At 55.2% G+C, this 27490-nt stretch overlaps 7 protein-coding genes across 7 annotated transcripts; 6 read left to right on the top strand and 1 right to left on the bottom strand.

Annotated features, from left to right (window-relative positions):
* Positions 1-2288: 2288 nt before the first annotated feature.
* Positions 2289-4913, top strand: DICSQDRAFT_182739 (uncharacterized protein; the record flags this gene model as incomplete). The annotated part of the gene is made up of 3 exons (XM_007369038.1): positions 2289-2486; positions 2535-2661; positions 3058-4913. The coding sequence occupies 3 exons, from the start codon at positions 2289-2291 to the stop codon at positions 4692-4694; spliced, it is 1962 nt and encodes a 653-aa protein (XP_007369100.1). The 3' UTR covers positions 4695-4913.
* Positions 4914-8118: 3205 nt separating this feature from the next.
* DICSQDRAFT_139629 (Sec63-domain-containing protein) lies at positions 8119-15484 on the top strand. Its single transcript, XM_007369037.1, has 13 exons — positions 8119-9772; positions 9829-11078; positions 11135-11456; positions 11509-11681; positions 11737-11911; positions 11965-11988; positions 12040-12125; positions 12176-12917; positions 12973-13229; positions 13285-13993; positions 14046-14265; positions 14318-14849; positions 14905-15484. The coding sequence occupies exons 1-13, from the start codon at positions 8204-8206 to the stop codon at positions 15350-15352; spliced, it is 6507 nt and encodes a 2168-aa protein (XP_007369099.1). The 5' UTR covers positions 8119-8203; the 3' UTR covers positions 15353-15484.
* A 617-nt stretch (positions 15485-16101) lies between these two features.
* DICSQDRAFT_91147 (uncharacterized protein) lies at positions 16102-17259 on the top strand. Its single transcript, XM_007369036.1, has 4 exons — positions 16102-16220; positions 16275-16400; positions 16461-16961; positions 17017-17259. Exons 1-4 carry the CDS (start codon positions 16182-16184, stop codon positions 17080-17082), a joined length of 732 nt encoding a protein of 243 aa, XP_007369098.1. The 5' UTR covers positions 16102-16181; the 3' UTR covers positions 17083-17259.
* Positions 17260-18158: 899 nt separating this feature from the next.
* DICSQDRAFT_67668 (DNA glycosylase) lies at positions 18159-19215 on the top strand (the record flags this gene model as incomplete). Its single annotated transcript, XM_007369035.1, has 7 exons — positions 18159-18246; positions 18307-18374; positions 18431-18460; positions 18523-18643; positions 18812-18892; positions 18958-19028; positions 19096-19215. Coding segments are annotated over 7 exons (579 nt in total), but the record flags the coding sequence as incomplete, so codon positions are not given.
* A 205-nt stretch (positions 19216-19420) lies between these two features.
* DICSQDRAFT_129051 (uncharacterized protein) lies at positions 19421-20360 on the bottom strand (the record flags this gene model as incomplete). Its single annotated transcript, XM_007369034.1, has 4 exons — positions 19421-19522; positions 19588-20091; positions 20146-20274; positions 20322-20360. The coding sequence occupies 4 exons, from the start codon at positions 20358-20360 to the stop codon at positions 19421-19423; spliced, it is 774 nt and encodes a 257-aa protein (XP_007369096.1).
* A 2622-nt stretch (positions 20361-22982) lies between these two features.
* Positions 22983-25321, top strand: DICSQDRAFT_182736 (aryl-alcohol oxidase-like protein; the record flags this gene model as incomplete). The annotated part of the gene is made up of 9 exons (XM_007369033.1): positions 22983-23185; positions 23239-23402; positions 23456-23562; positions 23624-24014; positions 24072-24119; positions 24172-24536; positions 24602-24686; positions 24749-25098; positions 25159-25321. The coding sequence occupies 9 exons, from the start codon at positions 22983-22985 to the stop codon at positions 25258-25260; spliced, it is 1815 nt and encodes a 604-aa protein (XP_007369095.1). The 3' UTR covers positions 25261-25321.
* Positions 25322-25653: 332 nt separating this feature from the next.
* Positions 25654-27470, top strand: DICSQDRAFT_156946 (ICMT-domain-containing protein; the record flags this gene model as incomplete). The annotated part of the gene is made up of 2 exons (XM_007369032.1): positions 25654-25851; positions 26919-27470. 2 exons carry the CDS (start codon positions 25654-25656, stop codon positions 27468-27470), a joined length of 750 nt encoding a protein of 249 aa, XP_007369094.1.
* Between the last annotated feature and the right edge of the window lie 20 nt (positions 27471-27490).

The following is a 27490-nucleotide window of genomic DNA, read 5'->3' as shown; positions in this document are numbered from 1 at the left end:
ACACTTCTGGTCGGGCGCATCCTCCCCAACCTATCTACCGGGCTGCGCTGAAACGCCTACAAGACCGCCGGCTGCAGGCCCACAGCGGCGGACGACTGGCTGCATCTGAACTTCTTGCTACCCACGTCCCTCCACATAACAGCATGCTCTTGAGTCTCGTGGCCGACGCTCTCCCATCCACGAGCTGCATCGCGTAACACGGCTCTCCCACGGAAGCGTGATCATTGGACAGTGCTTGCCGAGAATGCGCATACTGAACGCCAGCGCCTCGGAAGAACTTCCCTCTTTCTCAGTGATTGGTGACGAGAATGTATACCGAAGTGCGGACACGGCGAACCGGGAACTCGTCATTGTACCGATCGAACCTTGGGTAGTACCCTCGAGTGCGCCTAGAGCGTGCTCTTGTTACTGCGATCTAGACGACGTATTGAGGGCACCGATGGCAGGAGACGTCACCGGCCTGTCTCAAACGGTGTCGTCGGGCACATGTATAAGTGTCTGATGTTGGCGAATCTTTTAGATCACCTGTATCGGCGTCCAGAGTGGTGCGAAGCGACGCCACATTGGCCTAGAGATGTGGGATGGCTGATATCTGGGGTCTTGTATTTCTTGACTGCGCCGGTTGCTACATGTGTCCGGTCGCTGAGTACTGAGCACGTTTCATTATCTGTCTCAGAGAGTTTATGAGTATCAATCAGGTTGATAGGCACGAGGTTCATGCGATATGCATCGCCAGTATCGCGGAAGTGTCAGAGATCCTAGTGTCCAAAAGTGGTCTCGTATAGAGGTTACCCCTTTCGTTCCCGCGACCCTTTCGAAACAACCCGTACGTCTGGTCATACCTCGATGATAGCGTTCTGATTGCTCTGACTAGCATCGATAGTGCTTCAAGCCACGACCCCGGAAAGGTCAGGCGGTGTTTGTCCTACGGTACCGGTCCTCCAGCTCTACTCGACCTATCAGTTCTCTGACGGCGTGGTCTAGAACAGTGCTGGTTAGACCGAACCGGAGTTACTTAAGATGTGCCTTAGGCGGATTCGAGCCCTTGCAGATGTTGACTTCGTCGGCTGGTCCATCGAGACAGCATGACGGGCATGCTGAGATGCCTCGAATCGCACCAAGGGCTTTGGTTCACCTGATGATGCTAAATTCAGTTAAACGCCGCCTCCAACAAAGTCCCCCAAAGAACTCTGAATGGCCATACCATGTATATGGCCCCGGGTAGGCGAACCGGAAGGGCGTGTGTACTATTGCCGAATCGAGCAGAAGTACGTGTTCCGATGGGGAAGAAGAGTAACAAAAAGATGCTTGAATGGCCATATAGCGCACGCGCCGTAGTGAGGTCTGCGCAGGGCGGCATGAGGCCCACTCGATTCTTGTGGACGCGTTGAGAAGCCGTTGATGGAGGTGATGGACTAAGCGAGACTAGTCGATGGGCTTGCCTTCGATGAATCATAAATATCGAGCGAGGCTGACGCTCCTTGTTCCTCACGAAGTGCCTCAAGAGTGGTGTCAGTAGAGGCAGAAAGCTTACGTCTTGAAGATCCTCGCAGATATTTTTTTGTGGGGTTTGGGACACGACAGAGCTCTTGGAAGACACCGATCGTGAGGAATGAGGTCGGTACCTTGCCGTATGCGGAAGGCTCGCTAGTCCATCAATCGCCATCGATAGCCTTCCAGTATATTGCGTCCAGGGGACAGCGTGACAGCGTCCACAAGAATCCAGTGGCCCTATGGAAGTGTTGAGATGGCTACGGCCGCAGAAGAGAACAACTTGTCGCCTAGACCACTGGTGCTATCTACCGCTATTGAATCAGCCCCTCGTACGCTATACACGTTCCTCTTACTTTCTCACTGGCCTTTGGCAGCCGCATGGACTCGTTGTACGGTTAGACGTATATGTCCTGGCATGGAGCGCACGCTTTGCGCGTGGATGGAAGCCGAACTTCCCGGCAGACCTAGGGCGCTGGATCCGAAGCTTCTCTGCGATGACTCGCGACGTGCTGGTGAGTGTTCTGCGCATGGCGGAGACATTTTTCTCGTCGTCAGCGGTCCTCTGTGTGGATTGCTGCAGTCTGCACCGTGCTCTTGCTTGTGAGCCTTGCGGTAGGTCAGGTATGGAGAGCATTTGTCAAGACGGCGGACACACCGCGCCGCCGTAAAGAGAAGCGGGCGCGTTGGCGCTTGGGAGAGATGCCGCGCCTCCGCCTGCGGCCGAATGTGCGCCTGCCTCGCGTCTGTCGCGAATCTTGGCTCGCAGCTCTCTGTCGACGACCACGGCGTGCGCAATGTCCCGCCCGCTCACCCTACACGTATCCGCTCTCAACGATGCCGAGTATACCCTCTACACCTCCTCCATCCACGACATCATCGAATATGACGGACAACATCCTCCGGACTACGATAAGCTCTCGGTTGGCGTGCGCGAAGCACGAGCATGGCTGCGAGGCCGCTATCCCACACTGGCGTCCAACACGCTCGACTCGGTGCGTCTGTGTCCTCCGCGGACTTGGTCATGTCTCATCTCATAGCAGATTTTTCGACTTTTACCGCCCGAGCCTGCAGATGTATTGAACGGAGGCCAGTTCTTCGCCGTCTTACGGCTCGTTTCCCATGTGCTCGGAGGCAAGCAGGTGGATCCGAGTCTCATCTTCGTACAAGGTGCGTGTTATGCACGATCTGCGTTGTGTCGTCATCTCGGTCGAGTGGTGCTCTTCCTCAACTTCTGAGCATCCGAGCGTGGGGCCCCACCAGAAATGCATGCCTTCCATGGAATCTCCCGCCGTGTGCCAGAACGTTTCCCAGGCCTATTTGCGAAGTGGCTGCCTTGCTATGCAGTTACGCGGATGCTGCAAATACTTGGAGACACATGTCGAGTTTGCGTGGGAATTGGCAGCCGCATTGCAGGAACGTCTACCCATGTTGGAATGTGTACTTCGTACGAATATCCATGATACCTCATAACCATTGACTAGACGCCCTGGTCCTTGATTGCAATGAATCCGCTCCACGCTCGTACCTGCCAGTGCCGCTAACTGGTTCCTCGCTTGCGTCTAGCACATCCCGATGAGCACAAGTCTCGTCCGTCCTCGCCCCACAGCAAGCATAGCCGAGTTTCGTCGCCGGTGCAGAATCCATTCAGGCACAATGGCTCCACCGGTCCTCAATCTGCCCCCGCAGTCTCGTCTACGCCCGCTAAGCCTCAGCCTCCCTCTCTTCCTCCGAAGCCAACAAATCCTTTCCTCAACCGACGGGCTTCTCAGGGTCTACCACCTCAGTCCGCGCCAGCCGGTGTTGGCGTATTCCCTAGTACACGCTCAACAGTTTTACAAGATGCGAATATACCCCCATTACCACCTCGGAAGCCGCCTGTACTGCCGCCACCGCGACATGCGTCCATGAATGCGCATCACACACAGGCGACTAGCCGCGAACCACCGTTACCACCTACTACCAGTGTCTCGCATGCCAACCGGCATACGACGAACACTCTGATCCAGCAATCTCTCCAGGCGACCCGGATCGCTCAAAGTCTCAAACAAGCGGAACACAGACTCGAACAAGAGCGCGTCATGGAGGTTCTCCGGAGTAGTTCAGATTCAGTGAACTCACTACGGCGCGTGCGCAGCACCAGTCCCACTAAGAATGCGAGTTCGTCCGCGTCCTCGGCAGGATCGGCCAGCAGCTCTGCCGAACGTACCGCAGTGCAGAATCGCGTCCCTCAGCTACCGCCTCGCCGGAATCTCAGTCCCCCGGCCTCCACCGTCATCTCTGCTCGTTCCTTTGAGCGGGTGGCAACGGCTTCTCTGTCACCATCCAAGCGTAATCCCATGCATTCTTCCGCAAATGGTCCGAATACCGTCCCTCCGGAGCCTCCACAACGGCGGCTGGCATCTCCAACGATGTCGCCGTCCCAGACTCCGCCAAGACCTCTGTCAGAGCTGCCCCCGGAGCCGCCGCCGACGCACCCAGACCGCAAGCCTGCTGCTTTGAGCATCGATGCAGACCGCATATTACCATCAAACACGTCGCCCCGTGTTGGGCGCTCTCGGTCATTACACCATCCCACTCCCCCTCCCGTACCCCCACCACCTCGCCGGAAACGCCCAGAAAGCGCCCAGCTGACTCCCACATCGTCCTCGCCCTTCGAGTCTCCATTTGCGGATACGCCACGCTCCAGCACCTCATCTCCATCGAACCTGCACCTTTCCCGCCATCTCTCCCTCTCCTCCACGAAACGCGACACCGACAGAGAGCGAAATTGGGACACGTTCTCGGACTCCCCAATCGGGAGCCTGCAAAAGACGTTCACGAACCTCTCGCTGCGCGGGAAGCCCGCGCTCGACGCCGCGCGGTACAAGGCCGAGGGGGCGTTCTCGAAGCGGGGGTTCGTGCAGCGTGGTCCCCGGGGTCCAGGCTGGATGCGCGAGGACGGAGAGGCGAGGTTAATGGACGACGTCGACGATGGGGAGGCGACGAGCCCAGGACTAGATGTGGACGATGCGGACAGCAGTCTAGACCAGGACGGGGCCGGGGATCGAGAGCGGGTCGAGGACCGTGCGCGGAGGTGGCAGAGGGGCGGGGTCGACGTTGCGCTCGTAGATAGGGAAGATGGAGCGAGGGGTGGCAGGAGGATGGTGGTGGAGAGGGACGACCTGAAATGGCCCGCAGGAGAGGGATGGAAGCCGCTATGATACGCGCCTGCGGCGAGGAGGTGACGTTGGTTTGACCGGAATTAAAGAAGGATGGAGATGGCGAAGCGAAGCTGCTCTGCGAGCTCCTGCGTTTATTACAGTACGTCCCTTTGCACAGTACACATACACATCCGCATGCCTTTTCACGTTCCCCTTCATGTGTTATAATGTCCTGCCTACCATTCTGGAGCACACATTTTGATATACTCACCAATATCGTAACCTCTATGAGTATCTCAAAGGTAGACCTCAAGCGACCTGGGGACCTGCGTAGATCATGGATCATACACCTCAGCATTTCGTTGAGTGCTCCCTACGGTACGATGAAGCCGTGCTCGACGCTCGACAATTGTGGCTCGCGGTTTGCGTGCCGAGCTTTCTGCGAAGTAGCAGACCTGCACGGCCTGTGATCCCCGCAAACTACTCATGCATGCAGGTGCGCGTCGAATGCTCCATCTATATGTGTCCTGGCAAGGATGAGGTTAACCCTGTCGGAGGCATTCTAGTTCCCAATTCCAAATTGGCAGGTGACGTCACTGGCCGATGCGGATCTCACTTCAGTATGCGCTCGCATTCCCTGCGGGTAGGGGGCTTTGCACTGGCGCATGATGCCGCTGCCGGGGAGAGCGCGGTGAACCGCAGTGAGCGGAGAAATGCTCTCACAATACGCAGGCGGTGAGTCTACCCCATCGCTGATTGTCGGTGACGGAAACGACACCAGGGTTGAGCTGAGCGCTGGAGATGGACGACGCGCCGCGCGTGGAGAGCCACGTTGAGTGATTGGCGGCATTTTCCAGTTCAAGTTTAGGCGCGGTAGCAGTAGACTGCCACCTACAACTCGTCCACAACCGCAACATTGATGTTTGGCTTTGCCGAAAAGCAGCGCTTCACAAGTCAGGTGCTACGCAATGGAATGTTGAGAGGTTGTTCGTGGCCCTCGACAGCTCACCAATGTCGCTTTTACCATAGTACTTGCGAGACCGCCTTTTTCATCGACACCGTCCTTCCGAAGGCAACGGGACGACTCACGGGTAGCAGGTCAAGACGTTTTTGGACGGGGCATGTCGAACAGATATCATACAACCTAACTTTGACCGCATCCAGATGCGCGACAGTCATTTCGACCTGATCGCCGAGCCTAAGGCTGCACGATCACTACTCAGCCCACAGCACTGAGCGAATGACAAAACGTCCATATGACTTGGTAAGTGAAACTCTGGTCTCGCAGCTCAACGCGGAAGTCCACACAACGACAAGAGACGCAACGCAGGGCACAAGCAAACATGCACCATGATGCATCCTCCGCTTTGCATGCACCAACGATATCTTCGATCAAGACATCCCGACTGCACCACGCCGAAATGTCCAGGAACTGACATAAACCTCGCCTTCGTGATTACCAAACTCGGCAGCAAAATCCACTCTACGTCGTCATTTGATCCCTCCTGCGGAACAAGAACGACCACCTTTACCTCGATCGAAGACCCTGGCCATTCGTGGCGTGCGTACTGCCGCAACTCTGAGATCATCTCGAACCCGCTGCGCACGCAGGCGTGCTCCCGCTTGATCGTCATCTGAAGGACCCAGAGGTTGACATGATCTCGGCTCCGGTGGTGAGGCCCAGTGAGAACCTTCCCTGTTGCTCACGATTCTCATCTTTTTCGGCCCGTTTCAGTCCGCCCAAAAGGCAGAAGTAGTCAGATATCCACATGTATGTAGGTGAATGCATATATATCTGTCCATATGCACACAAAAAGCTATTTGCCGTTCGTCGTCTTTTCCCGTCTGTCTCCGTCTATTTGCATATTTTTCGCCCGATATCTGTATGTTCCACTCTATTGAACACCTGGCAAAAATATAGGAACAGAGTGCAACAGTCCTATACAGTTGGGGCTCGTTGCGCTAGGGCACCAGATCGAGCATGAACGGATATATATATTTATGGGTGGTTACTCTACGATACAAATTTCGCATTACATAATAATACGCTACTCCCCGCGCCCGCGCATTGTGCCAAGCCCGCGTACAGTGACCTACCACGACGTGCTCTAACCTACTGCGTTGCTGCACCCGCACGACTTACCTGTATGCTGTGTGACAGCGAGTAACCCACTCACCTGTGTTGACGTGTACAGACAGCGATACCCTACCTGTTAGCGAGGCTCACGGTGAATGAGAGTACCGAGGACAGAAAGGGATGGTGAAAGGAGGGAAGAAAGGGCGCAGAGATGGGAGGACGGCTTTCGCCCACTATATATAGAGCACCGGTGAGGGTTGAAGGAATGGGAGTCGACCACTGACCAGACTCGGGATACGTCATCCACGATCGGAGGTGCGTATTCGCCTGGGTCATAGTTGCCGGGCGGGCTACACCCAATCCATCGAACAGTAAGTCACTCCGGATGAAGAGGTGAGCAGCAGTCTCCTTGCGTGACAGGCTCTCGAGCAAGAAGAAGAGAAGGATTCAGGATATTCCTGGAGTTTGGTAAGCGGAAAGGGCTCGACTAAGAGATTCTGATCACGCGCACCAATCTCTGGGTGGCCAAGGAGCAAGCAGGCTCGCATCAAGCTCCGCTTAATTTCGCGGCGCGCATTCTGAAGACGCTGGGAGACCAGGAAACACTCGTCACGGACGAGCAACGCACTGACTTTTGAACCTAGTCCCGAAATGTCGTGAACAACCTCCTGGTACACGTATAGGAAGCGCTCGTGCCGCGGCTGACTGAGAACGTTCTCAAAGACCTCTCTCGGACTACACCAACCACGATGAAAGTCACGCAAATCTGGGACAGTGGTCGCAATCCATCAATCTCGATAGGACTGAATCTAAAGGGAAATTATAAGCTTTATATCGGTATGGACTGGATTACGACAGACATTCATTGCAATGGGTAAGCCGCAAAGCCACAGTATACGGGTAGGAGAAAGGACGACGTTGAGATAGGAGACACGGCAGGAAATCGGATATTTTCGATTGGAGAGAAGTCGATGAAATGTTGACGCAAAAAGGCAACCCCCGTCGTGTTTCAATCACTTTTATCCAGAAACGCCACATATTTACGGATTGTTTGCCTCGCGCGTCCCCTTTTCAGAGACTTTGCTCCAGCTGGAAAAATCCGAATCCCTGCCGTGAGATAGGAAGTTATTAATGAACGGGGTATGACCATGAAAACTGGCGTAAGGGAGTCCAAACGGCCGCTGTGAGTATGTTCGAGTACTTGATGCGGAGGTTAGAATGACCTTTGGATCAATTGACATTCGACAAAGGATCCCTTACGCGGCAAACGTTCGAGTTTGTGGCCAAGTCTCGACCCTCGGCGCTGCCATGCACGGGGCCGCTGCAGGCGCTGGTGAGTAATCGGCAACTGCCGAAGAAAGTGAAGTGGCTCGCGCTCGCTCTGCCTCATCATCCTCTTCCTCATCCTCTCCCCCATTCTCTCCTTCGTTCCTTAACGTTGCCGACAATATCAAGGACGGAGTACGACTAATACCTTGCTACTCTTTCTATCATGTCGGCCAAGAGGGATCTGTCTGGCTACAACTATGCCTCCATCTCTTCTCTCGTTCTCACCGCCGACCGCTCCGTCTTGCCGCGTCGAGACAAGGAACCCGATGGTGCCCCCACGTCTCTAGTCGGCCGTATTGATCCCAGGGAGATGGGGTCGCGTGTCCAGCGCGAAGCTCCCAAGGACCTCGACAAGAAGAAGAAAAAGGCAGCCGACAGACAGGAGGCCGCGGAAAGGCCGCAGAAGCGGAGAGCAGCGGACGTGACTGGCTTCGGGTACACCGACATCATCGAGGCGACCGAAGACGTCGAAGGGCTCTCGTACCGCCCACGGACGGCGGAGACGCGCGAGGTTTACGAGCTCATCCTCGCGAACGTCCACCAAGCACTCGGTGACCAAGCGCAGGATGTCGTTCGAAGTGCCGCAGACATGGTGCTGGAGACGCTGAAGAACGAAAACGTGAAGGACTTCGACAAGAAGAAGGAGGTCGAGGACGTCCTTGGTCCAATCTCGAACGAGTCGTTTTCGCAGCTAATCAACCTGTCGAAGAAGATCACTGACTACGGCGTTGAGGATGAGCAGACGGCGGACCCCGACCTCGAGAGAAAGGAGGCAGAGATTGATGATGAGATGGGTGTCGCGGTGGTTTTCGACGAGGAGGAAGAGGAAGAAGAAGAAGAAGAGGGCTTCGAGGTACGAGATGAAAGCGACGAGGAGGAGGACGAGGCAGAGGAGGGAGCGGAGCGGCCGCCGGAGTCACTAGAGGGAGACGACGAGCTGGTCATCGGCGGATCCTCAGCAGGTCATCAAGGGAAGGCACATGTCGACAAGGATATCGTCTCTCCGCACGCGATCGACGGCTTCTGGGTGCAGCGGCAGATATCTGAAGTGTACCCCGACCCTGTCACGGCCGCCGACAAGGCGTCTTCGGTGCTCTCGATACTCGGTTCGGAGTCGAGCGTCCGCGACTGCGAAAACGAGTTGATGGACCTGTTCGAATACCAGCACTTCCCCCTGATTCGGAAGTTTGTCAAGAACCGGGACGTCATCGTGTGGTGCACGAAGCTGATGCGTAGCGATGCAGACGAGCGTGTCAACATCGAGGTGGCGATGCGGGAGAAGGGAGTAGGCTGGATTCTGCGCGAGCTGGCCGGAGATAGGAAGGCGAAGGCGGGCTCGGACGCGATGGACGTCGACTCGAAGCCCAAGGTCGAGGCGGTTTCCAAGAAGGCGACGCTTGCTCCTGGTTCGACGGTACAGCCCAAGGCTACTGTGGACCTGGAGAGCATGGCATTCAGCCAGGGTGGTCACCTGATGTCGAACAAGAAGTGCAAGCTCCCGGAAGGGTCGTTCAAGCGGGCGAAGAAGGGCTACGAGGAGATCCATGTGCCTGCACCGAAGTCGAAGCCGGTGCAAGATTCGGAGCTTGTTCAGATCCAGGACCTGCCGGAATGGGCGCGCGAGGGATTCAAGGGATATCGGAGCCTGAACCGGATTCAGAGCAAGCTCTACCCCATCGCGTTCGGGACGGATGAGCCACTGCTGCTTTGTGCTCCTACCGGTGCTGGAAAGGTACGTCAAGTGTGTAGTACGCACGTTAGTACTCGGCTCATGCGGTGTATCTATAGACGAATGTCGCTCTGCTGACGATTCTGAACGAACTCGGGAAGTACCGCGATATCGACTCGGGTACGTTGGACTTGGACGCGTTCAAGGTGGTATACATCGCGCCGATGAAGGCGCTCGTGCAGGAGATGGTCGGCAACTTTAGCTCGCGTCTGGCGGTGTATGGGATCAAGGTCGGCGAACTCACTGGCGACTCGCAAATGACGAAGCAGCAGATCTCGGAGACGCAGATCATCGTGACGACCCCGGAGAAGTGGGATGTGATCACGCGCAAGAGTACGGACACGAGTTATACGAACCTCGTACGTCTCATCATCATCGACGAGATTCACTTGTTGCATGATGAACGTGGTCCAGTGCTCGAGTCAGTGATCGCACGGACAATCCGGCGGATGGAGCAGACGGGCGAGTACGTGCGGCTGGTTGGTCTGTCAGCTACGCTTCCCAACTACCAGGACGTGGCAACGTTCTTGCGCGTCGACCAGTCGAAGGGCCTGTTTTATTTCGACGCGTCGTACCGGCCTTGCGCGCTCCAGCAGCAGTTCATCGGGGTGACGGAGAAGAAGGCTATCAAGCGGTACCAGGTGATGAACGAGGTTTGCTACGAGAAGGTGCTCGACCAAGCCGGGAAGAATCAGACGCTCGTGTTCGTCCACTCGCGGAAAGAGACGGCGAAGACGGCGAAGTTCATCCGCGACATGGCGATCGAGAAGGAGACGATCACGCAGTTCGTCAAGCCTGAGGGCGCCACGCGCGAAATTCTTCTGGAAGAGGCGAACAACGTCAAGGACCCGAACCTCAAGGACCTCCTCCAGTTCGGCTTTGGGATCCACCACGCCGGCATGTCCCGCGAGGATCGCGGTCTGGTCGAGGAGTTGTTCGCGGACGGCCACCTTCAGGTGCTCGTTTGTACCGCGACGCTCGCGTGGGGCGTCAACCTTCCTGCACATACCGTGATCATCAAGGGCACGCAGATCTACAACCCGGAGAAGGGCCGCTGGGTCGAGCTTTCGTCTCAGGACGTGCTGCAGATGCTCGGTCGAGCGGGTCGTCCGCAGTACGACACTTACGGAGAGGGCATCATCATAACGAACCACTCCGAGCTTCAGTACTACCTCAGCCTGTTGAACCAGCAGCTGCCGATCGAATCGCAGTTCGTCGGGAAGTTGACGGACAACCTGAATGCTGAGATTGTGCTTGGTACCATCCGGAACCGCGACGAGGCCGTCCAGTGGTTGGGTTACACATACCTGTAAGTTCGTTCGTTTCGCACGCACCTACCACTCGCTAACTCGTCGACTGTATTAGCTACGTCCGTATGCTCAAGGATCCAGTTCTGTACAGCGTCGGCGTCGACTACCTAGAAGGTGATCCGACGCTTGTGCAAAAGAGGGCGGATATAGTTCATACTGCTGCAGCGCTCCTGGAGAAGTGCTACCTTATCAAGTATGAGCGTTCCACTGGCCGCTTCCAGAGCACGGAGTTGGGTCGCATTGCGTCCCACTACTACGTCACCTACAGCTCTATGGCCACGTACAATCAGCACCTCCGGTCGACCATGTCGCAGCTCGAGCTCTTCCGCGTATTTGCCCTCTCGAACGAGTTCAAGCTCATCCCAGTCCGTCAAGATGTAAGTCGTTCCGTCTATGTCATCATTCCCATGGTGCTCACCAGTCATGCAGGAGAAGCTCGAACTCGGCAAACTGCTCGAACGCGTCCCTATTCCCGTGAAGGAGTCTGTAGAGGAGCCGGCAGCGAAGATTAACGTGCTACTTCAAGCATATATATCACAACTGAAGCTCGAAGGGTTCGCTCTGGTTGCGGACATGGTCTACGTGCAGCAGTCTGCTGGACGGTAAGTCGTTGCGTTGCCTAACGTTTAGGCCAAATGCTCATAACCTGTTACTCAGAATCATGCGCGCTATCTTTGAGATTTGCCTCAAGCGTGGCTGGGCTGTTCCCGCGAAGGCAGCGCTCGACATGTGCAAGATGGTGGAGCGCAGGATGTGGGGTTCTATGACGCCGCTGCGTCAGTTCAAGGGCGTCCCGAACGAGATTATTCGGAAGGCTGAGGGCAAGCAATTCGTGAGTGTCCGTTTTGACCGCGTGTCGTACCGTTGCTGATTGAACAACTCTAGCCTTGGTACCGCTACTTCGACCTCGTAAGTCGCGCAGTACCTCTTGTGTGACATCAGTTCCTAATTATCTTGCAGAACCCACCAGAGATTGGCGAGCTTATCGGCATTCCGAACGCTGGCCGGTTGGTCCACAGACTTGTACACAGCTTCCCTAAGCTCCAGTACGTGTCAGCGTTCGCTTCAATATTACGATTCTGACATCGTGGTTCAGGCTGTCGGCCCAAGTCCAGCCCATTACTCGTACACTCTTGCGCATAGACTTGACTATAATTCCTGACTTCCGTTGGGACGAAAAGGTTCACGGCGCAGCCGAGTCGTTCTGGATTTTGGTTAAGGATGTTGATGGCGAGATCATCCTCTTCCATGATACGTTCATTCTTCGTCAACGATACGCTGAAGACGAGCACTACGTTACCCTCACCGTTCCCATGTTCGAGCCGGTTCCCCCCAACTACTACATCTCAATCGTCTCAGACCGCTGGCTGCAAGCTGAGACCCGCCTCCCCATCTCCTTCAAGCACCTCATCCTCCCCGAGAAGTTCCCGGCTCCGACTCCTCTTCTCGACCTCCAGCCCCTCCCCCTCTCCGCGTTGCACAACAAGGAATTCGAGAACATCTATTCCTCGACGATCCAGACATTCAACAAGATCCAGACCCAGGTCTTCCAGGCGCTTTACACAACAGACGACAACGTCTTCATCGGTGCCCCCACTGGCAGTGGCAAGACGATCTGTGCTGAGTTTGCCCTTCTCCGTCTCTGGAGCAAGCGCGAGCAGCAACGAGCTGTCTGCATCGAACCTTATCAGGAGATGGTGGATATGCGTGTCGAGGAGTGGCGCAAGAGGTTCGGTAACCTGCAGGGCGGCAAGGAGATCGTTGCTTTGACAGGCGAAACGAGCGCAGACCTGCGTCTGCTCGAAAAGGGCGATCTGATTGTCTGCACGCCGACTCAAGTATGCCATCATCATACGCTTATATGTGCTTGTGTTGACCGTAGTTCTTCCACAGTGGGACGTACTCTCAAGGAGATGGCGTCAACGCAAGAACGTGCAGACGATCGGCCTCCTCATCGCGGACGAAGTGCAGCTTGTGGGTGGCGAGGTCGGCCCGACGTACGAGGTTGTCATCTCGCGTACCCGGTATGTCTCTGCGCAGACGGAGTTGAAGACTCGTATCATCGCGTGCGGCGTCTCCCTCGCCAATGCTCGCGATCTCGGCGAGTGGATGGGTGCGCCATCACATGCAATCTTCAACTTCCCTCCTAGGTTTGTGGTCCATTCGGATGTGTCAGGCGCTCTTGTTTTCTGACGGTTATCACAGTGCTCGTCCCCTCGATATGGACATCCACATCCAGAGCTTCCAGATTCCCCATTTCCCCTCGCTCATGATCGCTATGTCGAAGCCTGCCTACCTGGCTATCAACGAGTACTCACCACACAAGCCCGTCATCATCTTTGTCCCTTCGCGTCGCCAATGTCGTCTCACCGCCGACGACATCATCACGCACTGCAACGCTGATGAGGATTCAAAGCGTTTCCTACATGTTGAAGAGGAAGACTTAGCGCCACACCTAGAGCATGTCACCGACGCAGGCCTCAAAGAGACCTTGCAGCACGGTGTCGGCTACTACCATGAAGCCCTCAACAAGCAGGACAAGCGCATCGTCGAGCGATTGTTCCAGCACGGTGCCATCCAGGTCCTCATCGCTTCGAAAGACACTGCGTGGAGCTTGCCTGTGTCCAGCTACATGGTCATCATCATGGGCGTGCAATTCTACGAGGGCAAGGAACACCGTTACGTCGACTACCCCGTCATGGATGTTTTGCAGATGATGGGTCGCGCGTGTCGTCCGCTTGAGGACGAGAAGAGTCGCGCTGTTCTCATGTGTCAGCAGACAAGGAAGGACTTCTACAAGAAGTTCCTTGCTGAGGGTCTCCCCATTGAGTCGCATCTGCCGACCCACATGCTCCATGACTACTTTTTGGCCGAGATCGCTGTCAAGACGGTCGAGAACAAGCAGGATGCTATGGTAAGTTCATCGTCTTAGTCAGCAGGCGATGAGATGGTCACATCTGCTCTAGGATATCTTGACATGGACGTACTTCTACCGACGGATGACGCGGAACCCGAATTACTACAATCTGCACAACGTCAGCCACCAGCACCTCTCCGACCATCTGTCAGAGCTGGTCGAAAACACGCTCAACGATCTTGTCAACTCGAAGTGCATCTCTATTGAGGACGAGATGGACGTATCGCCATTGAATCTCGGTATGATTGCCGCGTACTATAACATCTCTTGTGAGTTACTCTCCATGCCTAATGTGACACTGCATCTAACTTGGTTCTTCAGACGTGACGGTCGAGGTGTATACACTATCGTTGAAGGAGCGCACCAAGCTCAAGGGTTTGTTGGAGGTTGTATCGTCATCGGCGGAGTTCGAGTCGATCCCCATCCGTCGACACGAAGACGTCCTTCTGCGCCGAATCTACGACCGCGTCCCCGTCAAGCTCGAGAAGGCAGATTTCGAGGCACCGCACTTCAAAACCTTCCTTCTCCTTCAGGCGCACTTCTCCCGTCTCACTCTTCCTCCCGATCTCGCAGCCGACCAGGTGCTCGTCCTAGAAAAGGTTCTCAACCTTCTCTCCGCGTGTGTCGACGTCATGTCGTCGAACGCGTGGCTCAACGCTCTCGGTGCAATGGACCTATCGCAGATGTGTGTACAGGCGTGCTGGGAGACGGACTCGCCTCTGAAACAGATCCCGCATTTTGAGCCGGACGTCATCAAGCGTTGCAAGGATGCCGGCGTCGAGACAGTGTACGACATCATGGAGTTGGAAGATGACAAGCGGAACGAGCTACTACAGATGGACGCTCGCCAGATGTACGTGCCCCTTATTCCGCTCATTCATCTAGCCAATTACTGACCATGTCTGTAGGCGCGACGTCGCGACGTTTGTTAACTCTTATCCCACTCTCGACGTCACCTTCGAGCTTGCGAAGGGCGACTACACTGCCGGCGCTCCTATCCAGATACAAGTCTCGCTGTCCAAGGATGCAGACGAAGATATGGACACCCCTGGTGAAGACGACGAGGCCGTTGTCGCACCCTTCTACCCCAAGAAGAAGCTTACCAACTGGTGGGTCGTCGTTGGCGAGCCGAAGACCAAGCAGCTGCTTGCAATTAAGAAGGTTACCGTACATCGGGGCCTCAACGTCCGCCTCGAGTTCTCGCTACCGCAGGGGCAGCATGCGCTCAAGCTATATGTTATCTGCGACTCTTACATGGGCGCCGATCACGATATCGACATTGATCCTGTTGATGTGGCCGAGGGCGAAGAAAGTGATAGCGAAGAGGAGAGCGACGAGGACGCGATGGAGGAGTAGGATATGTGCTATCTCGTGCGTGATCAATATTGTATTGTATCATAGTCTCTTGTCATGTTTGTACTTGCTATGAAGTATACGTTCAGCTTTCGTAGAGAATCAGAACGATGGATTTCTTGTTGCATGAACTCAGCCTACTCTGCAGCAATGACTGGCATGGCAGCGGGCATGGTTCTTGCTCAGGTCAGTTCTGCGTGTGGAGCTACCAGTGGTCTAATATATCTACAGTGCACTGCGTACTCACCGCATCGCCGGACGACTTGGAAATTGATTAAACCGGGCACGGGAAATAGTCTACTGCGACCCTCGCTGCCAATGGACCATGGTCCTCTAGCAACTTTCTTGAGAATCGGGAATACTTCATTCTCCCATATACGGTTGGATGAACTGGTAAGCACAGACTTCCTCGTTGTTGCATTACCTGCGAATGTAAGCGATGTATATAAGGGCAAGAATAGTCCCGAGCGCAAGGATTCCTACTGGTATTGATGTCAATCGTGATTCGGACTTGTAGACTGCCTGCGGATCGCCGCCCCGCTCGTCTTGTACTCGTACGTCGAGGACAGCCTCCACGATCCCGCAGGGGTCATGTGTGAATGACAGACGCGGAGTACGACAACATGGAACTGCGACTTCTCACAACCCGCTTCCGAACCCACGCATGAATCCGCAGGAATGATCGGAGCCGGGAGTATGACTCGGTGGTGACTGTATATCATGATGATCGATGTTCTACCTACCCCCGCTCTGCTGATCCACGATCGGCTCTGAGCTACGTGCAGTTTTCTGAACTCTAGCTATCACCGTACACCTCCAAGTCACACTGACCATGTCCGAGAGCGAGAGAATCACGATTTACGCTGCTGAGGTACGCTCAATCTACCCAGTGGAGACTCGAGTTGGTGTTGCTAACGCAAAGCAGGAATCTCCGTTCCCTCATCGAGTGTTCGTCGCGCTCGAAGAGGCTAAACTTCCTTATGATATCATCTGGATCGATCTTTGTGACAAGCCCGACTGGTACACCGAGAACGTCTACCCTACCGCGAAGGTACCTATCGAAGTTCCGTCTGCATGTGCTGTCACAAGCCTTCGCTCATCCTTTATCCAGGTCCCTTACTTGGTATATGGAGGCCCCAAACTACACCCAGGACAATCTCCTTCACCAGACCTCCCTCAGCTTGGCGAGTCGATGGTCATCCTCGAATTCCTCGCAGACACTTTCCCGAAGGCACAGCTGCTTCCCTCATCTCCCTTCTTACGTGCCAAGGCGCGCCTATTCTACAAAGCAGTGGAGGAAATTTTCGTCCCTGCGTTGATTGAAGTTGCCTACAAGAAGGGCCCAGGGGAGACTTTGTACAAGGCGTTGGAACACATACAGAGCTTGCTGCCGCCAACTGGCTTCGCAGTCGGAGACTGGTCGATCGCGGATGCGGCGTTCTGGCCAGTGTACCTACAGGCGTTCGTTTTGCTCGAGCTGAAGCCGCCTACCTTGGCCCCGGGAAGCGAGGAGGTCTTGGAGACGTTGCAGAACTCTCCGAGGTTCGCGCGTCTACGAACGTACGTGGAGGAGAACATGACACGCCCCAGTGCAACCAAAAGATGGAATACGGTGCGTTGGTCTTCGGCATTTGCCCCGCGAAGTAATACTAACAAGAGTGCCTCAGGAAACCGTCAAGGCGAAGATGGCTCGTCGACTTGAGTTTGTTTTTTCCGGAGCCCAAAAAAAGTAGTGGGTGGCCTATGTCTCTAGAACCGCAGAGTGGGAACTGCCTCCCATAAACTGCCGATAGGTTTGCTAGCGTTAGTGTTGCGAATTCGAGATAAATGTATAGCCAAGTGGATGCACAACCTCAACTTCTACCTGTTCTGTACCATAGCTTGCGCCAGGGTCGAGTTAGGCCACAAAAACACTCGAGTCAAGTCAAGCAGTCGATCCAAATGGTGGTCGGGAGTTCAACGTTCATCATCTGGAGGAGATCTCTCGACAATGGAGATTTCCACGCAGCCGTCCATTCGGCCCGATGTCTCCGCCGCGCCTTGCATTTCGAGTCCGAGTCTACTTAAATTGCTAGCATGTGCGCAACACCGCATTGTTAGTCTTCTGTACCGCTATACGTTCGCTCTCGTGGTTGCTCTCGCAGTCTTCTGTTGTTGTCTGTTCATTTGGATCAACCGCCTGCTTTCCGCCTCGGTTTCAGCTTGGGTTCATCCAAATCGCCTAGCGCCGTCAACTTCTCGCTGTCATCATGAGTAGCTCCGTGGATAGCACTGAGTCTACTCCTGCAGCTGCTACCCCGACGCAGGAGCTCAGAAACAAGTTATCAACATTCCGTTTCAACGAAGAGCTCACGCCATCTTTGCGGCCCTCCCCGCGAAACCATCGTCGCCTTGTTAACTTGAAGTGTGAAGAGGAGGAGGACTCCTTGCCAGCCCTTGGTGCGAGCGACGTGTCTACCACCACACCATCCAGGAAGCGAGCACGTAGTTCCCCGGTGGAAGAAATTGACGAAAAGCCCTTGGAAAGCTCGAGTCCAAAGAAGCGGAGGACGGGCTCAATTTCTCCGAAGAAGCGGAAGCGGACACCTGGCATTGCTCCCACTGAGAAGTACGCCCACTTGGATGGTCTGTCGGACCACCTTGGCGACGACACAGACATGTTAGACGGTCAGTCTCAAGCACCTTGTGGCTATGTGGTTGCCAGTGGAGCTCATGGTTTCTGGACTCATCGGTCGTGCTCTTATGTAGTCATGTTCTGCGGAATCAAGTGAGCGTCTCTCACCTGAGCTGCTTGACATAGCACTCACCCGTGACAAGCCCCGGACAGATGTCGGCGACGATAGGGCATCACTTCGCTCACCCAACAAATCACTTTTGGAAATGTCTCTATGGCTCTCGTAAGTGGTCGCCGCATTCGGCTGTCCGGCTCAATTCTGATGCATCGTCTTCGATTGTAGAGCTTACGGACAGGCTGCTGAACCCACGGGAGGATGGCACTCTTCCAAAGAGTTATAGCTTGGGCTTGGTAAGCAACCAATCCTCTCGCATACCCTAGACTGAAACGCTTCTGGTGGCTGTCAGACAAATCTGGTCGAGCGGCCGAGTGCGCAGGTATGTGCAGTCACATATACCATGCTTCCCTCTATTCTGACGCGCCTGCTTCGTGCTGAAAGGCCGCCGAGCTCGCAAACACTGAGTTCACCGCGGGGGTACCTGCGCTCTTCCAGAAGATCATCCAGAGACGTCCTCGCATCGTCTGTTTTGTTGGCAAGGGCATTTGGGACAGCTTCATCCGTGCTACAGCCCCGCCTGTAGGACCTGCTGTCAACTCGGAAGACGCAGATATCGATACGAAGTTCACGATGGCAGTGATGACTAGTGTCACGAGCAGCTCGTCCGCACCCGACCCGAAACCTCCCGCGACTGCGACGTCGACCGTGAAGACAAGGTCGAAGGCTACAGTCAAGCGCACGGTCTCTCGGAAAGCAAAGGCAGAGCCTTTCGTGTATGACCTGCAGCCATACAAAGTCATCCATACTGCACGTACGTGGGCTACGCGACTCTCCCTGGACCCTGCACAATGCATCGCTCACGTCCGCGTGTCCTAGCCGATGCGACAGTGCACGAGACACTCTTCTCCGTCGTTGTTAGCACGTCGGGACTCGTCGCGGGATATCAGGTATGGTACTCTCGCCGCATCGGTATTCAGTGGGTTCGTTGATTCTTTCTACCCTTTCTGTTCCCAGCTTCCGGAGAAGATCAAGCAGTTCTCCGCGCTCAAGAAGCGCGTGGACGAGCTCAGAAGTGGTACTTTGGACACGTCCTCGATGACAGTCCTACCAATTCCGAAGGCACTCTTGAATTGAGGTAATATCTTGTGTTCTGCTCGCGCTTGTTCTTCTGCACTCTTGGATCCCTTACCATACTCCATCGCGTCATGTATATCGTAAAGCCCAGCGGAGTCTCATTGGTTGCTATGTTAAATTCGCACTACATTGCCTCAAATCTCATCAACTTGTCATTTAGATGACCGTCATTCATGACAGAGCAAGGACAACATCCCTTCGTCCATCACTGTTGAGCAGCGGGAATGGGCACGCGGACATCGCTGTTGATGATGCCCGTCTTCTTGAACCTGTCAAGCCGCCGACCGAACGCGTGCGCGATAGCGTCCTGCAGGCATGCCCAAGTCAGCATCCACAATGCCGCGTGAGCCCAGAGTCGCACGCATGACGTACCTCGTCCCAAGTCTTGAGCACGCTCTCGCGCTTCTTGTTGTCCTCGAGGTACTGCCTGAACCGCGCAAAGCGCGGCGAGTTCCACGCCTCCTGCGCCTTCGCGATCTCGGCCTCCGTCATCGAGAATGGCTTCAGGCGCCAGTTGTGCTCCATCCTGAGGAGGATCGGGAGGATCGTCGCGTCCGCGATGGTCCACTCGCCGAAGAAGTACCCGCCCTTCGCCGGGAGCTTCTTCTGCAAGTCGTCGAGCACGGCGAAGAGGCCGTCCGTCGGGACGCCCATGAAGAGCGAGGGGAACCACGCGGGGAGCAGCTTTTTGTTCACGGCCTCGCAGAAGACGCGTACTTGTGAGCGCGTGACCGGGTCGGCGGGCAGGAGGCGCGCTGCGGGGAAGAGGTCGGCGAGGAACTCAAGGATGATGCTCGACTCGGGAATCCCGACGGCGTCGCCGGAGGGGGCTTCGTCCGGGTTGAGCTTGGGACCGCCGTAGACGAGGTACGGAACCTGGAGGATGTGTTAACATTTGAAAACGGTTGGATGCGCGAGCAAAGGGCTGACCCGGCCTTCGCCGTGGTAGACTTTCTTCTCGTACCACTCGGGCTTGGCCATGAGGTCGATCCAGATGATGTCGTACGTTGCCTTGGCCTCCTCGAGTGCCAGACGGACCCTGTGCGGGAACGGGGAGTCCTGCTCGTCGTGAGTCGGCGCCGAGACAGATCGCAGGAAGAACTCACCACCGCGCTGTAGAGGGTAATCCGCTTTGTTCCGGACATCGTTCCTCGAAATTCCTGGAAGTACTGCTGCTCTGCTTTCTGCCGGATCTGTCAGCATACGGAAGCCTATATACATGGCCCATTTTCCAATGGCCTGTGTAGCGTTTCCAGAGTAACATCTCGGCAATAGCGTATGGCGCCCAACCATCGTCTTGCTTAGAAGAGCATGTCCTTTACTTACTCACAAGGCGAGAGGACGCGTCCTATGATTGACTACGCCGGCACGTCAACAGCCCACTCCGAAGGTCATAGACGTCCCGCGCTTGACTGCTGCGCGCTGATGCCGCGCTGTGGGTGACTGCGATCTAGTATGTAGTCAGAATATGCATAATCTCTTCTGAATGATGACTGAGGATGGAGCGCTCGGCGTCCGCGGGTGTCGAAATCAGGAGCTGGTACCGATTCCGCGCGATTCTTACGCAGGCGGGAAGGAGCAGTTTCTCGCGCTCGACCTCGCGGCGTTTGTCGAAGCTGGGAGCGAAGCCACGAGCACGGCAGGCAAAGCGCTATGGTCCAGGTGAGGAAATCTATGCTAGATATACGGACCATGCAACGTGCCCATAAGATTTCCCAAATCACAAAGAGGGATACAAAGGCCCACTGGAAATGCTAGAGTTAGGTTGCGTTGCCCATAAATGCCGCACAAATTTCCTTGCTTGGAGCCTGGCGCTTTGCCCGCCGTGGAGACATACATACAATACTTCGAGGCACACTTTCTCCCGTGCGTCGCGCGCGTCCTCGGCAAGTCAGCAGTCGACACAAACAAAGGCGCGTTCGACCTTGGGGACGTGAGTTTGTCCAATATTTGTCCGAGTCTCCAGTGGTCAATATCAGTGCATGAGCGGGTAAGATATACAGACAGGGCATACCGGTGTAGCCTATAAGCTCATCGATGTTGACTCGCATGGCGATACCGCTTCGAAGCGCGTCTCCCATTCCCTGATGTTCAATTGAGCCGTCTTGAGCTGGGCGGGTACGGCGACCGTCAAGAGGATGACGGTGAAGAGGTTGGGCGCTGAGTGGTTGGGCCCACCCGCCTATCTCGGGCCGACTCGCCGGCGCGTGCCCGACGGTGTAATAGACGCCTTTCTGACGCGCTTGTTCATCTGTCCTATGTATCATCATATAGTACTGGAACGGCAGCCTAATTGCTACCCGTCTCACTGTACATTCCCTCGTTTCTCTTCGCATGCTGTGCCTGGAGTGTTCAAAAGTTCATGGGGGTCCAAACAATCGCTCTATATCGACATCCGAGAACGCCAGACACAAGAACTCCATTCATCGATCTCAATACCCATCGCTTCTACGGGCGGCCCAACTCAGCCGATGTAAAGCTCAGCCATCGAATGTGGGATGTGGATCCCAGGTGTTCCTGAGGTTCCATCATGTACAGGCCTCCGCTGTGGTCAGGATGCGACGGGACTTCTTGACCCCTCCAATGCTATTGGTGAGTGCAACACATGGGATCTACTTTCGCTTCCGCTCGCGTCGCACGCAAGGCATTCTATCATCCCTCGACACTCGCCACAGTGATTCTTGCCACGATCAGTACGGAGTCAAGGCGGGGCACACCGTGTCTTCACCCCCTCTATTGTACCAAGGCGGCTGTGTTTTCTCAGTGCTATAAACGATTACCAGCATTGTGCCTTACTACTTCCAGGCTGACGTCACGTCTTGGGGTTTGCAGATAGAATCAGTTCGTACGACGCTGTCCTAGCCAGCGTGCCACCCTCGGAGATGTCTGACGACTACTACATAGCTCATGGGGCAGTTCGTAGATGTCATAACGTGGTGGACGACATGCTGCGGCCAATATCCTCGGCTGCCATCTGGTTGACGTGGAAAAATCCAACCATTTGTGTGGATGGGGCGTTTCGTTCCACTTGACCGATCGCTTCATCCGGTACGTCAGACAATCCACTGGTTCTCGGCTGTGTCTTTGACAGATGTTCCGCAGTAGCACACTCAAACCGCGATAGCGCCGCCCAACGTTCCTTTCGCCTTCGTGGCACTCCAGTCGGCTGGCTCTATGATGCCGGAGATTGAATCAGACACGACATGGTAATTACCATCACTTGCAACTCCTAGGTGACAATGAAGGGCACACGCCTCCCTCTTTACGCTGCAATTGATCCACACTCCTTTCGGTGTGCGTAATGCTCGGCTGGGTTAAGGCATCCCTGAACTGGGACATGAAGCGAGATTTCCATTTGTTGTGTGGTCTAATAACCACTCTGCAACTCGCGTACCGGGCTGTCGTGACAGCGTCCCATTGGTCAAGTCGTGTACGTTATCACAAGACGCTTGCCCGGGAGGCGACTGGGCGATGGGCGGCGGCGGGCCCGATGTTGATCAATAGGGCAATGTTGGGCGTCGTGCACTGGATTCGCGTCGACACCCTGTATTTGCCTGTTCATGAGAAGGTACTGCGGTTACAGGACCGCCCTTTGCTTGGCCAGGTCAGTTTGTGCCAGTCCTCCCAGGGAGCATGATCGTGAAAATATAGCCCGAGTTTGTGTAATTCAACTTCATGCCCGTGATGCTTGTTTCGCGCTGATTATTTAGGCCGCCTCAAGAGGCGTGACATATCGTCAGGATTTCCGCCCAGACCCCTCACCGCAGATGTCTATTCGTCGCTCTTTCCTCATCGCGCTACTTTGCTTCCTCGAGAATGGTTTAGCTGCGCTCCTGACCGACCATACACGGCTCACAAAGAAGTCGTATGACTTCATCGTTGTCGGGGGAGGAACAGCGGGGTCCGTCTTGGCGAACCGCTTGACTGAACAGCCGGAAGTCAACGTTCTCGTTGTTGAGGCTGGAAGAAGGTAAAGCCACCACTTATGCTACTCTTGCGTAACGTACTCACTCATGAGCGCAGCAACATCGACGGTCCTGATCTCGACGACATTCAAGTACCTTATTTCGTCGCCGACATACCTGCGTCGTTCGACTGGAACTATACTACAGTGCCTCAGAGAGCACTCCAAAACAGGACGCTGGCATATCCCCGGGGTCACGTCCTTGGCGGAAGCAGCTCCACCAGTAAGCGACCCACTCTCCGATCTGGTCGGACTGAGCCCTGACCGGAGACCTAGATTTCATGTTCTACACGCGCGGGTCATCAGATGAGTTTGATCGGCTCGCACGTATCTCCGGGGACGAGGGCTGGTCTTGGAAAGCAATGCTTCCATACATTCTCAAGGCAAGCGCTCCCTCATATGATTCTCAGGTTTCCACTGACCGCGGATTGCTCCCTGGTGCAGAGCGAGACGCTCACACCGCCTGCGGATGATCACAACACCACGGGTCAGGTGGACCCTGCCGTCCATGGGAAGACAGGCCCAGTCCTGACGAGCTTGCCTGGCAATGCGAGCGTCCTGGACTCACGGGTGCTGCAGACGACGTCGGAGTTGTCCGAATTCCCGTTCAATCTGGATATGAACTCCGGGAACCCACTTGGGGTTGGTTGGCTGCAGTCGACCATCGGGCACGGCGTCCGCAGCAGCGCTGCGACGGCATTCCTCGCGCAGGAGACGATCAATCGCAAGAACCTGGATGTTCTCATCGGGACTCGCGTAACGCGCCTCTTGCAGACGGAGCGGAAGGATGGGAAACCCGTTTTCCTGGGCGTGGAGCTCGCCCAGTGTGATTCAGGTGAGTTCATAGCGGACAAGTTGATCGGTTCCGAACTTACCAGTATTGGTGTATCAGGGACGAAGGTGCAAATCAGGGCCAAGAAGGAGGTTATTCTATCTGCAGGTGAGACCGCCGAACTGCGCCGCCATCTCTCATCTTATTCTTCTTGTTCTAGGGTCGATTGGTACCCCACAGATTCTCATGTTGTCAGGAATCGGTGGCAAAGAGGAACTCACGAGACTTGGAATCACCACGGTTGTCGACGCCCCTGACGTAGGGAAGCACATGCAGGACCATCCGTGGGTTCCGCTGCAATGGCAAGTCAATACCACCAACACGCTCGAGACCATCAACAGGAACCCCGACATCTTCAACGCCGCGATGGCAGTATACAACGCCACGAAGCAGGGCGTCATATCGAACAATCCAGGAGGGAACCAAATCGGGTGGTTCCGGCTCCCACCCAACTCTTCCGTTCTGAGTGAGTTTGGAGACACGACCGCGGGGCCCCTGTCTCCGCATTTCGAGCTGACTTTTGGGGTATGTCCGTTCACATCGCGTTCATCGCCTCGGCGTATCTGACCTCTCCTGCCTGTTCTCTTCAGAATTCTTTCCTGTCCTTTACGGAGCCGGTTCCTGCTACAGGCAATTTCATGAGCATGTGTGTCGCGCTTGTCGCGCCGACATCGCGTGAGTCAACTCGTTGTTCCATGAACGTGGGCGGTGAATCTGTTGTTGAGATCTGATTACAGGAGGATCCGTGCAGCTCGCTACGACGTCCGTGTTCGACGCACCCCTTATTGATCCCGCTTTCATGCAGACACCCTCGGACCTGGCGACATTGACTGAAGCGGTGAAGGCCGCTCACCGCTTCGCGGCCGCCTCCCCGTGGAAGGACTTCATCGTCACGCCATTCGTGGACGCTGTGAACACGACCACGGACGTAGACATCCATGCGTACATCACGAATCTCGTAACTACGTTTCGTCACCCCATGGGAACCGCTAGGATGTCAACGTCGGAGTTTGGCTCCGGTGTCGTCAATTCTAACCTCCTCGTGAATGGCGCGAGCGGGCTCAGAATAGTGGACGCATCCATATTCGTACGTCTAACCATTGTTACTCTGCGTTCGGATCGTGTATACCGACGGCACTGCTTTCAGCCACACATCTTCGGAGCTCATCTTCAGGCCCCTGTATACGCTATTGCAGAGCGTGCCTCCGACCTTATCAAGAAGGAGCACGGCGTCCCCTTGCTCAGTTAGCCCAATCAGTGGCATAATCTGTCATGCGCATCTCCTTGCCCCCGCATCTCCTTAACCCCGCACGTCAGCATGCTATGCTGTGATGAAATACCTGTAGACTTGGGTTGCAGCTACTCTTTTATTGTACATGAGTGTCGAACTTGCTTCCGCCTGCAAGTCTTTGCGAGTATCTGGCGGACACAACTGCTTCCCGTATGGGAGGATATCATCATCTGCAAGAAGCACCGCTGGAGCCCGGATCCAATAAGGATTTTATTAGCACAGCGGTGCGTGAGAGACCATGCTAAGTGCGCCTCTTCCCCCCGACATTCGTGGCAGCGCCCACGTCAAAATACAAATTGCGCCTAGAACTCGCCTCGAGCGACCGTGTATTCCCTCCACATCCTGCTCAACATGATTTCTTTGGCTCCATTCGTTTCAACGACCCCACTACTGAAGGTTCCTCTCTTGGTTACCAATTCCATGCTCACCTACTACGGCATGACTCCACCGAGGCAACCGCCGCCAACGAAGGAGCAGCTCAGGTTCACTGTACCTGACCTGATGACTAGGACCACCAGGATCCAGATGGCTGCCACGGCTGCGTCGAAGGTGACAGCGTCTCTTGGTCGGCCCGAGGAAGTGTTCTGATTCATTGTGCGTTACCATAGTATGTGTTGTGCGGGGTAGCCATCGCCGAGGCCATTGTGCTCGTCGTGCGAGACATCCCGTTGTCATATTCCGGTCTCGTTCTTGACGCCCTTCTCCCCGCCGCTGGGAACAGCGCACCAGCGGCTGCATCGCTGAATATCACCACACTCTCTGCCGCTGGATGCATCCTTGGGATTGCGGGAGGCCTTATCCGCGTATGGTGCCACCGTGCGCTGGGAAAATTCTTCACTTGGCAGATGGCCGTCCGCGACGATCACGAGCTCATAACGCGTGGGCCGTACTCCATTGTCCGGCACCCGAGCTATACCGGGTGGATCTTCATGATCGCCGGCAATTTCTTATCGTTCGCGAGTCCCGGGTCGTACTTCATCGAGTCGGGTCTACGTGATTCACTCTTGGGAAGAATTGTAGCCCTTGCGAGCTTTGGGTACTGTTTGTTTAGCACCGTAAACTTGATCGGCAGGGTAGCCAAGGAAGATGCTGTACTGAAGAAGGAGTTCCAGGCGCAATGGGATACTTGGGCGAAGCAGACACCATACCGTCTAATCCCCTTTGTATATTGAAGTCCCTGCTGCCGTCGGCAATAGAACCAATCGTGAAGACGTGACGTTTGATTCCATGCTTCCAGTGTCCTCATGATCCTCGATCTCTTGGACTGGCAGCCAATGCTGAGCTGACATGTGCCTGATTATCAGGGAGTCTTATACTAGAGCAACCGTCGAATGTGCAGCTCAAGATGGTCTTCTTCGTATCTGCCAGCCTGAGCACCCCGCTCCTCAAAGTCCCCCTGCTCCTTGGAAATGCTGTGTGTACCTATCATGGGATGACACCCCCTACAGGAGCTGCATCCGCATCCGAGGTCAAGCGGATAGGGACCGTCACACCCGACTTCGTGTCCCATGCCAGCTTTCCGGAATTCCTGAAAGCATGCACATCCACTGCCAAGGTGCGCTTGCAAAGCGATACGCATAAATGACATTTGACTGACATTGTTGGCGATGCATAAGACCATATTGTGTAGCATCACATTGATCGAAGCCACAGTGGTCCTGGCCCGCCAGTTCCCATCGCCGTTCTCTGATCACATCCTCTCCTACTTCTTCCCCGCGAGGCGTTCCTCAAGTTCGTTGCAACTCACCCCCATTTCCGCAGTAGCGTGTGCTCTCGGGATCTCAGGAGGCCTGATTCGCGTTTGGTGCCATCGGGAATTGGGGCGATTCTTTACGTGGGAGGTAGCTGTCCGCGACAATCACCAGCTGATCACGAGTGGGCCTTATTCCATTGTACGTCATCCGGGCTACACCGGCTGGCTGCTCCTCATCGCCGGTAACTTCGCTTTGCTCGCGAGTGGAGGGTCGTACTTCAGGGAGGCGGGACTGTGGAAGACAATCACGGGAAGGGCAGTCGCGGGTTCGATCATCGGATATTTGAGTTGGGTTACCGTCAACCTACTCAAGAGGACTGCGGAGGAAGACGCGATTTTGGAGAAGGAGTTCGGAGTCCAATGGGAAGATTGGGCGAGAAAGACTCCGCATCGCTTGATCCCATTGATATACTGAGTGAGTGAACAATATGTAAA

This window comes from Dichomitus squalens, assembly GCF_000275845.1.
Source record: "Dichomitus squalens LYAD-421 SS1 unplaced genomic scaffold DICSQscaffold_43, whole genome shotgun sequence".
Taxonomy (NCBI): Eukaryota; Fungi; Basidiomycota; class Agaricomycetes; order Polyporales; family Polyporaceae; genus Dichomitus; species Dichomitus squalens.
This window is presented reverse-complemented; position numbering and strand designations above follow the sequence as displayed.